Source organism: Hevea brasiliensis, chromosome 3 (genome assembly GCF_030052815.1).
Source record: "Hevea brasiliensis isolate MT/VB/25A 57/8 chromosome 3, ASM3005281v1, whole genome shotgun sequence".
Lineage (NCBI taxonomy): Eukaryota > Viridiplantae > Streptophyta > Magnoliopsida > Malpighiales > Euphorbiaceae > Hevea > Hevea brasiliensis.
In genome coordinates this window covers 5205778-5217091 of record NC_079495.1, presented here as the reverse complement: position 1 = coordinate 5217091, position 11314 = coordinate 5205778, and the positions used below count along the sequence as shown (strand labels likewise).

At 28.0% G+C, this 11314-nt stretch overlaps 1 protein-coding gene across 1 annotated transcript; it reads right to left on the bottom strand.

Annotated features, from left to right (window-relative positions):
• Positions 1 to 5817: 5817 nt before the first annotated feature.
• On the bottom strand, positions 5818 to 8022 carry LOC110650656 (L-type lectin-domain containing receptor kinase IX.1-like). The gene has a single exon (XM_021805723.2). It carries the CDS (start codon positions 7793 to 7795, stop codon positions 5936 to 5938), a length of 1860 nt encoding a protein of 619 aa, XP_021661415.2. The 5' UTR covers positions 7796 to 8022; the 3' UTR covers positions 5818 to 5935.
• Positions 8023 to 11314: the final 3292 nt, after the last annotated feature.

Sequence of the window (11314 nt, the reverse complement as noted above, 5' to 3'; positions counted from 1 at the left end):
AATAAGGACTAAATTGAAATTTTGCGTATTGTGATGGATGATTGATTTGATGGGCGGGAGGGCTGTGTGATATGATTGAACTGTTGATATATGGATTGTGAATATAGAAGTGCGTTTTTTTGCCCTTTTGCAGGTTGGGTAGGTCTTAGGTATAGGGGAGACTCTGCCGGATTTTCGGCACGACTTAGGACGTACTTGATCTTTTTCTTTGTTTGTATTGAGTCAAATTTATTAAATAGATGTAATGTAATTGTCAAGTGAGCTGAATGACCTTCTTCCTCCGCCCGCCACAGTAATTTATCGTCAAGTTTGTGAGTAAAATATTAATTTTAATTGTAATTTCGATATTATTATATGTTCAGCATGCCCATGCATCACTTATATGCATATATTTATGTAGTTAAACTCTAGGCACGAATTATGTTGCATTCATAACTGTTAATGTGCCATGAGTGTTGTTGTGGTAATTTGGAGCGGTGTGCGTGCGTTGGCGTGCGTGTGATGTGGTGTGGACTATGGATAGGACGGGGTAGTCACGGCTTGAGTTCTTCGCTGGGACCCGTTCCTTCGACGGGTAGTCACGGCTTGAGTTCTTCGCTGGGACTCTCGATTTGGTTTATTAAGCGAAAGTCCGACTTGAGTTCTTCGCTGGCACCAAGTTGGATTTAAGAGAGCTGTATAGGGGATCAGCTCCCAATATATTATGATTGATGCTACAGGGTGTGTGAGTGCTCCAAATTACCTTTTTGATGCTATGATGTGAATATGATGTTGATGTTGTATTTCACTCTACAGGGTGCATTAGTTACAGATAGTTATAGAGATTATGGTTAAAATTGTTATTTTACTCTCTGAGTTGAACGCTCACTCCTGTTCAAAAATTTTTACAGGCCGCAGGAGGATATTTTATTCTGGGTTAACCTGCTTTTATACTTCGCAGGTTGTTTATCGACATTTGTGTAATTTTATTTACTCCTAGAATTTCCGCATGTGTTAGCAGTAATTATTTGAATTTGGTCTGTAATATTATTATCATGTTGGACCTGTAAACTTAATATTTTAAGTCTGTTTGATGGATTGGATGAGGGAACTAAGCTCCCATTTATTATTATGTTGATGAGTATGTGGAGGGTGAGCTGAGCTCCCCAATGGATTGTTTATTGTGTTTACAGGTCGGGTGAGTCAAAAACTCCCCGTTGGTAAGTCCATTTTATGGCCGGACTCTGTCCGTTTGTTTTCTTGAAATTGGGCCCAAATGGGCCTCAGCATTGGGTAAATGAACAGTTAGGCTTACTACGGGCCTCGGGGGCTTTAGGCTGGCCCAGGTCCTAGTGCCGGTCATGTCCATAGGTTGGGTCGTGACAAAATATATGTGGGTGTGATAAATTTGAAACTATGAGAGTTAAAAATAATTTTATCAAAAATTTTTAGCAAAATCTTACATGTAAGTTATATCGATCAAATTAATAAATTGCATAATATAATAATTTCTATTTATATAATTTTGAGAAAAAAAAATCAATCACATTAATTTTTTTTTAAGAATACTAATTACCGTAATTTTGATTATTATTAAAAAAAAGTAAAAGTTTATATAAACTCTTAAGTGACAAATTACAGTCTTAGGAGAAAATACAAAGGAAAAAAAAAATCTAATTTATGTGATGACTACTATTTCATATTGCGCACATATTATCTAATTTATTAATTTGATTAACATAATATTTACCATAAAAGTTTTGCTATAAATCATGAAAAATTTTATGATAAAATTATTTTGTCCCTTATCTATAATCAATCTATTTATATTTATAATATATAAATGTATAAGTGAGTGGCGAATTCTTAATTTAAATGGATAACAATACTCTTATGTATTTAATATAATTATTTAATTTAATTACTATAAAAATATTAATTAGTTAATTAATATAGTATCCTAATTAAATAAAATTAAAAAAATAAGAATTCTATATATTAATATTATGAATTTATTATATAAAATATAATTAAATTGTTAATGAAAAACTGAAAAAAAAAAATTAAAGTTCAATAGAAGCCAAATTAATGCATCTTCTATAAAAAAATGAAAATCATACAAAAAAGCGATAAGACTAAAATTATTATTGAATTTAAAATTTTATATTATATAAAATATATTATTTTAATGATAATGTTATATAAATTTTGATATATTTTTTAGACATGCAATTATAAAAGAGTTAATAATCTACGATTCCTTTTTCCTATTTATTTTTATTTTTGATGTTAATTTCATATGTGATAAAAATTATTACACATTAATTTCATATTTAATAAAATAATGATTATCCATAAAGTATCAACTTTGAATTTTACAGAAAATAAATTTTTAAATTTTTAAAATTTTCATCTATAATTTATTTTGTTAATAATATAGTTTAAATATTAATAAATTTTATGATAATATTTTTATAATTATCATAAAATTTAATAAATTGAATATATTTATATTTTAGATAAATATTTACAAAAATTAAAAATAATTACAAATTAAAGATAAAAAAATACAATTTGTGTAAATAGATTTATCATTATGCCCACCAATCAAATAGTTTGCAAAAAAAAAAAAAATTACATGTTACCTGCACAAAATATTTATCTCAAACTATTTTACATTTTTTAATGAAAATTTAATATAATTTTAATTTTTACACTATAATTTAAATATGATTAACTTTTTAATTTTTTTTTATGATTACATCATAAATAGAACATATTTATATTTTAGATAAAAAATTATAAAATTTGAAAAATAATTAAAAATAATAAAGACACACTATATTAAACGAGATTCATAACTTAATGTCAAAACTCTGATTTTCTAACCTATTAGATAACTAATGAACTGAAACAAAAAATTAAAAGTTCAATAAAATCCAATTAACATATCTTTCATTAAAAAAAAAAAAAAAAAAAAACACATACTAGAAACAATAAGACAAAATTATAATTGATGTTATTTTTGGATTTTCTCTGAGGGTCTAAAGAGAAATAATTAAAACTAAAATTGAAAATAATTGACTAAAGAGAATAGCATACCTAATTGTGGAGGTTTAAGCTTCTTATATAGCCATCAGATAAATTTCTATTTAGAATAGGATTTAGTATTGAGATAGTAAGTCCAATCAGAGTAAGAATCATAATTCAGATAAATAGAGATATTTATCCCAATGTATAATATTTATATTTTGGAGTGCTACTTTACCAATTATTGAATTTAAAATTTTACATTATATTATATAAAATATATTATTTTAATTACAATGCTATATTTTTTTTTGAAGAATTATAAATTTTAATACTTATTGTTTAAACATGTGATTACAGAAGAAGTTAATAATTTTTAATTCCTAAAAGAAATCCTATTTTTCTTATTTATTTTTACTTTTGACATTATTTTAATATGTAATAAAAATGATCACATATTAATCTCATATTTAATAAAAATAATAATTATCCATAAATAATCAACTTTGAATTTTATGGAATTTTAAATTTTTCATTTATAATTTATTTTTTTAATAATATAGTTTAAATATTAATAAATTATATGATAGTTTTTTATAATTATCATAAAATTAAATAAATTGAAGATATTTATAATTTAGATAAGCATTTACAAAATTTAAAGATAATAAAAATGTACTACGTATGAAAAGATTTACAATGTGTCCACCAATTTAATGGTTTGAAAAAAAAATTACATATTACCCATGCAAAATATTTATCTCAAATTATTTTACAATTTTTAATGAAATTTCAATATAATTTTAATTTTTACACTATAATTTAAATATTATTAACTCTTTTAATTTTTTATAATTACATCATAAAATTAAATAATTGAAAATATATAAATTTTAGATAAAATTTTTAAATTTTTAAAAAATAATTATAAATTAAAAATAATAAAGATACACTATATTTGAAGAGATTTATGGCTTAATGTCAAAACTCAGAGCTTCTAACTTTTTTTTTTCCAAAAATTTTCACCTATTGAATGGTTTTAAAATCTTATATGTTATACAAAATGTTTAGTTAAAAGCTTTTTTCTCTCTCTTTTTTTTTTATTTAATTCATATTATTGTTAGCATATATCAAAAATAATATTAAAAATAAAATCTTTAACAAAAATTTACTTAATGGATTTTAAACGTGTTTATTATTGGATTTTCTTATTCATATATATACAGTTGTAAAATTTAACCCAGTTATGATAATTTTTTTAATTATTTTTAATCAGTTTTCAAGATAAAGAATATTACTTATATTTCTTGAGCTTTTTTTATAAATCATAAATCTTTATAGTATAATTATAAGTATTATAATTAATAATAAAATTAACTGTAAATTATTTGAAAAAAAAAGTATGTCATAAATGGACAAATTTATTCATTAAAAAATTTTAAATAATAAATTAATTATGAGAATTTTCACTATTATTTTACTACTTTCATCCACTTTTATTTGTTGTCTAAGGTTTTATATGATAATTAAAAAAATAATTAAATTACCTAAATTATAATAAATTTTTCATAATTTAATTAAATTACCTTTTATCTTACCTACTTAAGAGAGAGATGAGGAGGAGATAAGATGGATTATAAAAATTGTAGAAATAATCATTGTACTTAGTGAAAATAAGGATAAAATTAGAAAAAAAAAATAATGCACTTCAATCTTCTCTAAGTGACAGATAATTTTGTGAAAAGTGATAGATAAAAATGAATGGATGTATTATTTTTTATAAAATAATTTTTTTTAGAATTATCACTCAATAAATTAAAATAAAGTCTAATATATTTACACAAGAATTTAAAATTTACTATGATTAGATTTTAATTATTTATAAAGACAAAAGTATTTATAAATAATTATTTATAAATTAAATAATTATTTATAAACATAAACATAAGAAATGTTTACAATTATTTTTAAAAATTTAGGACATGACACATAATGATATATTAATAAAAATATATTTATTATATTTTAAATGTAAAATATGTATATATTATATTATAAATGTAAAATATATAATTATTTAAATATAAAATTTGGGTGGAGAGAATTTTTTTAAAAAAATATGACTTAAACTCCATTTAGTATTGAGATTGGAATGGTAAAAAGTGCTTTTTAGAAAAGTACTATTTTATAGTATATTGAAAAAGATAGTTTAAAAAATATTTTTTAATTGTTTTATAATTTTTATGATTAAAATATATTAAATTTAATTTTAAATTAATTTTTAATATTTTTTGAGTAACATATTTAACAAGTGTATTTTTTTAACAATACATCCAATAAAATTGCAAAACAAACTCTTAATTGTTTCAAAGAGAGTAAACTTAAGAGTACTTTTGATCATTCAATTAATAATTAACGGTAAATTAATTAAATTTAGATGAATGAATCATTTTGTTTGCTGAAAATTAAAAATTGAAAGATTAACTTATTTCAAATTGGGATTGACAAGTGATTTTTTTATATAACTCCAAAACTATCTGGTAATTTACGCTATTCATCAATGATTGTATCTCTTGGTTATGAAAGAAGGAACTTCAGCTTAAAAGATTGAACTGTATCCTTTTCCATTCTAAAGATGTGCAGATTTGGATCCTTGCAAGGTATGTTATTGAACTTTTTTCTTTTTAATTCTTGAAATTAATTTCTACGATCTTCTGGTTAGATGGATCTCATGATGGCTTAATACTGCCAAACGTATGATTCTATTTCCTATGAAAAGAAGTTAGAAATGAACAGTGTAAAGAACTTGGCAATGACATTCTTAAATTTCGAGATTTTTCAAGGCATATACTTTTTAATCTTTCTACATCAACAATTATTATTTTTGGCAATTGAAATAATATATTATAGTTGTTCTTGTTCATGGTCATTGAGTAATCCTTTCACCTGCATCTAAATTCACAGGGAACTCGGGATCATGCAACAATGGAGGAAGCTCTGGCAATGGAAGTTCAGGAGAGTTGAGATACTGCATCACTCTTCCGGCTGAAGGCCTTCCGTTGTCTGCTGGGTTTGTGCACAATAAACCGACAATCATCAAGCATTCCATTTCTTTTGGGTCAAATTCCTTCTTTAATTTTTTGTCAGCTGCATCTAGTATTTTTTCCGCTTTATACAGTGTCCAGACTTCCTTAATCAAATTTTGAGGATCATTATTTCTGTAATTCATCTTTCCACAAGCAATTTCCAAAGCCACAACCCCAAAGCTATACATGTCCGAGTGCGTAGTTGCCCTCCCTTCTCTTCGGAATTCAGGGGCAACATACCCACGAGTCCCCACTGGATTTGTTCTTTCAGACCTCAACTGAGAGTGCACAAACTTGGAAATCCCAAAGTCACCAACTTTGGCTCTGAAATCTTCACCTAACAATATATTATCTGGTTTGATATCCATATGAAGTACAAGTGGATCTACATCTTCATGAAGATATTTAAGAGCTGCTGCCAAGGCCAAAGCTGTATTGTATCTCACATTCCAACGGAGGATTTTCCTGTTGCCAAAAAGATGATCATGGAGGCTACCTTTGGACATGTATTCATAAACGAGTAAAAATTTTCCTTGCTCGTGACACCATCCCATGAACTTCACCAGGTTTCTGTGTTTTAAACTGCTTATAATATTCACTTCATTGATGAAAAGATCCTCGGATTCAGCATCAATTTTCTTCACAGCAACTTGGCACCCTAGATCTCTCAAAAATCCTTCGAAAACAGTTCCAGATACACCTTTGCCTAACTTCCTATCATCTGCAAAGTTATTGGTAGCGTCGGCAAGGTCTCCGTAACTAAAATTTATTGGCCAAGGTCTTCTGCTTACAGGAACAGTTGTGCAAAATTTGTTCAACAGAAAAAGAAGCACCAAAAAGCATACACCGGCACCGGCTACAGCAATAAGCGCTATCCAAACTGTCTTTAGTTTGCCTTTTTTATGGCTTGCAACTTTGGCACCCAAATTTGAAGAGAATGCCCATGAATTAATTGTGTTTCTCTCAACGTACTGGCCAGTAGATGCCGAGAAACCAAATGAAACCCACTCAGGGAGAAGTTCCATCAGATCAATGAGATAAGAAAGCGAATTGTTGCCTGTAAAAACTAGATTTTCATCATATGTCCACAACACACTCAGATTCTTGGTCGTAGCATTGTAACTTATCCCAACTTTGGCAGTCTTGCCACTGTATGAGCCAGGATCCCATTTAGCGTAAACGGCAGAAGCAATCGAGTTATTGTTGATCCCAACATGCTGCACTGGTGGATCCCATTCTTCATTCACAAAGGTATCAAACTCAACAGCTACTAATTGGTTTCGGGACGCAGCAGCACTAGTAGTGGTGTTAAATAATCCTAGGAACCCACCAGGTGAATTGGTTGGAATTGAGCTGCCCACGGAAGAAAGGAAAAAGGCAATTCCATGGCCGTACTTATCAGCATTGAGAGTGTCAATGGTGAAGGAGAAGTTGGTAGTGAAATCTGTAAGCGTCCTGTTAGAGGAGTCCCATAGGTGCAGAGGCTCTGCGTAAGTAGCACGGCCAACGCGACATAACCACTCGGCCAAGTTCATTTCAATAGCTCCAACAGATGGAGTGGCGTCACCTTCATAGATTATGTTGTTTGCACCAGGGTCAAACCGATCTATACTGAAGGAAAGTGCTTGAGTATAGTCTGCATAAAAATGGAGATAGCGGGTAATACTGAAGAGAACAATTAAGCGAGTGTTAGAACTCATGTGTGGAGAACAAGTTGCCAGTTTGGCTGCAGACGTTGTTTTTGCAGTGAATTATCCAGGCGAGCAAGTGTTATATATACTCAGAAATTCTGAGTCTCTCCTGGAATCACCCCTCCTATGTCCTCGTAGTTTTCCGACTTTAACTTGGAAATAAGAGAGTTAAAGCAAATGGACAAATGCAATTGCTAATTGATCAGAATAAAAAATAGACAAATCCAATGAGCTTCGCAGGCAAACATCATATGACTTGAAAACAGGGCAAAATGCAATGAGGGGCCGTGTAAACTAAATAAATGACATAAATCACTTGGCTAGCTTCCTGGTTAAATTTTTAATTTCTAGTAAGGTTAAATCTTATTAAATAGCTTAGTATAGTTTGGTTTGGTGTTCAAAGATATATCACTCACTTGATAGGTAAAGATAAATTTGAGTCCTTATTCTCCCAACCACTAGCCATTTCCTGTATTTTCTATTGCATAATTAAAAATGAAACATTAACATCCAAGTTTATCATTAACATTGATTACACGAAACGTAGTTGACCTATAGACTAGTATAATGTCGTATCTTATGGATTTGCTTTATATTTAAAGTAGTTGAAAGGAACTTGTTATCCAGAGTAGTAAATGATGTATAAGATGTGAACAAGATTCAGATTCTAAAATCTGAAACCTTCCTTTGCATATACGGCATAGAAAATAATTATGAAATCAACTTTCTAAGTCATCCCAATTATACATAATTAGCTTTTAATGTAACTTATTTTCTACGCAGGGCAAAAGAAAACATCCCAAAGCCTTTAAAAAAGAAGCAGCGGTAACATTTACCAAAGGGATCATTATTGAAAATTTCTTTCTCATTTACATCAGATTTAAGTCCATTAAAACCTACAGTTTAATAGTTTATTCATGGGCTAGTTATAGACATAAATAGATTTTAATATTTGTAATTACATCTTATTGATCTTTCCTGATCCTCAAGTGATCGATGCAACTTCCTTGACAGTAGTTTGTGAGCTAAATCAGGGAGGGAATTGGGGTACTGTAGTCTGTAGACTTGTTAAGAGTTTTCTTTCAAGTGGTATAAAAATTACAGATTGTATTTCCTTGCTGTTTCTTTTGCAAAGTTTCTTTAGCTGGTGATGGCGATAAGTGCACAATGTTAACTTGGATCATTTCCCTACTAACTTCCCAGTACTTTCCCCAAATATTTTAATATCATTGTGCTAGAAAACAAATGACAATGGCTTTCAACGTGATTACAAAGGCCCCACTATGTTGCTGTTAGATTAGTGGCAAATTCCTCCACAATATACAAAGCCAAACAAAATCTAAATTTTCTCCCAATAGCACGTTAAAGAATGATCATTTTTATATAAAAAAAAAAATAAAAGAAACGTTTTAATGTTGTCAAACACGTTTTTTTAACCTAGAATTAATAAAGAAGCTGTATAATTGTGTAATAAAATCATAAAATTTTATAATTTATTTAATATATATATATATATAAACTTTTATATACATTGAAGTATAGGAAGGTATTAAAAAAACTTTCTAATAGATTGTTAAATGAAATATTCTCTTCACTCAAAAGTATAATTTAAAATTTTCAATTTTGAAAAAATGTAAATATAAATAATAGAAATATTTGATGAGTAATATATAAAAATTAAACCATATTTATGATCATTGATAACAAAAATTGTTAAAAAATAATATAGTAACAAAAATAATAGTTATTTCTATATTTAAAAACTTAAAAATATCTAAAAATATGTTAAAATAAATAAATAACAATTATTGTGATAAATTAAAGGGAAATATTTTAATTTTAATACCTATTTTTATATTTAACAATGACTAAGGTCAACAAGATGATAACATTAATTTTACATTTAACAGTTAATCTAATAGCTATTTTTACTGAATACTTCTGTTTTAAATCATTATATAAATAATAAATATTTAACTACTGACAATGGTAAAACTCATGGTTTTTAGACTCGACCTAGTCTAAAATTCAGTGAAAATAGAGAGTTAAGATTCAATTGGAGTTGAATCGAGGTTACATCAGACTACATTATAAAATCCTATATAATAATACTATTATCAATCTAATAGAAATCACCATATTTACTATAAATGTCCTAAATCATGTCTTACATAATATTTAATTAAAAAATTAAGTATACTATAATTATCCATTAAACCATGTTCACTATTCATTTATCTATTTCTTTTTTTTTAAAAGAATTTTTTTATATTACATATTTTATACTACATTACCTTAGTAATTGTATCACTTTGAAGATTTTAATTGATAATTTATAATAGGATAATAAATCTTATCAACCAATAAGCATTTAAGTTGTATTATTTAATCTTTTAAAATAAAAATTTAATACAACGACATCATTTTGATTAAATTTATTGAATGAAAAAATAATAATAAAGATCCACCTAATTTATTAAATTCATAACGGATTGAACGGTTCGATGAGTATTTAGTTGATTTGACAGGTTTTCTCGATTTTGGTGATATGTGAGTTTTAGGCTAAATCGAACAGTTTGATGAACCGATTCATGATTTTTACGGTTCAACCGATTGAATGAATTCGAATTTTAAAACCATAAGTAAAATAGTTGACAGTTATTAAAACAGGTAATACCTATTAAAACAATTAATGTTATCAAACAGAGCCTATAAATATTTTCGTAATTTAACTTATAATTAACGCTATAAATTAATCAAATTTCAATGAATGGACCATTTTTGTCACGACCCAACCTATGGGCCTGACCGGCACTAGGACCTGGGCCAGCCTAAAGCCCCCGAGGCCCGTAGTAAGCCTACTTATTCCTTAACCCAAGTCTATTTGGGGCCCAATTTCAAGAATTCAACCGGACAGAGTCTGGCCATAAAGTGGACCTTTCAACAGGGAGTTTTTTGACTCACCTGACCTGTAAACACAATATATAATCAATTGGGGAGCTCAGCTCACCCTCCACATACTCATAACAACATAAAAATAAATGGGAGCTCAGCTCTCTCATCCAGCCCAACACACATGCATAAAATAATAAGTTTACAGGTCCAAAATGACAATTTATATTACAGACCCAATTCAAATAAATATTTCTAACACATGCAGAAATTCTAAGAGTTAACAGGTTTATACAAACATTAATAAACGACCCGCGAGGAAGAAAAGCAGGTTAACCTCAAAAATATCCTCCTGTGGCCTGAAAAAATATTGAACAAGAGTGAGCGTTCGACTCAAAGAGTAAAATATCAATTTTAACCATAATCTCTATAACTATCTAAAGCTAATGCACCCTGTAGAGTAAAATGCAACATCAGTAATATTTTCACATCATAACAGCAAAAAGGTAATTTGGAGTACTCACACACCCAGTAATGTCAAATCATAAATATATGGGAGCTGATCCCCTATACAGCTCTCTTAAATCCAACCTGTGCCAGCGAAGAACTCAAGCCGGACTTTCGCTTAATAAACCA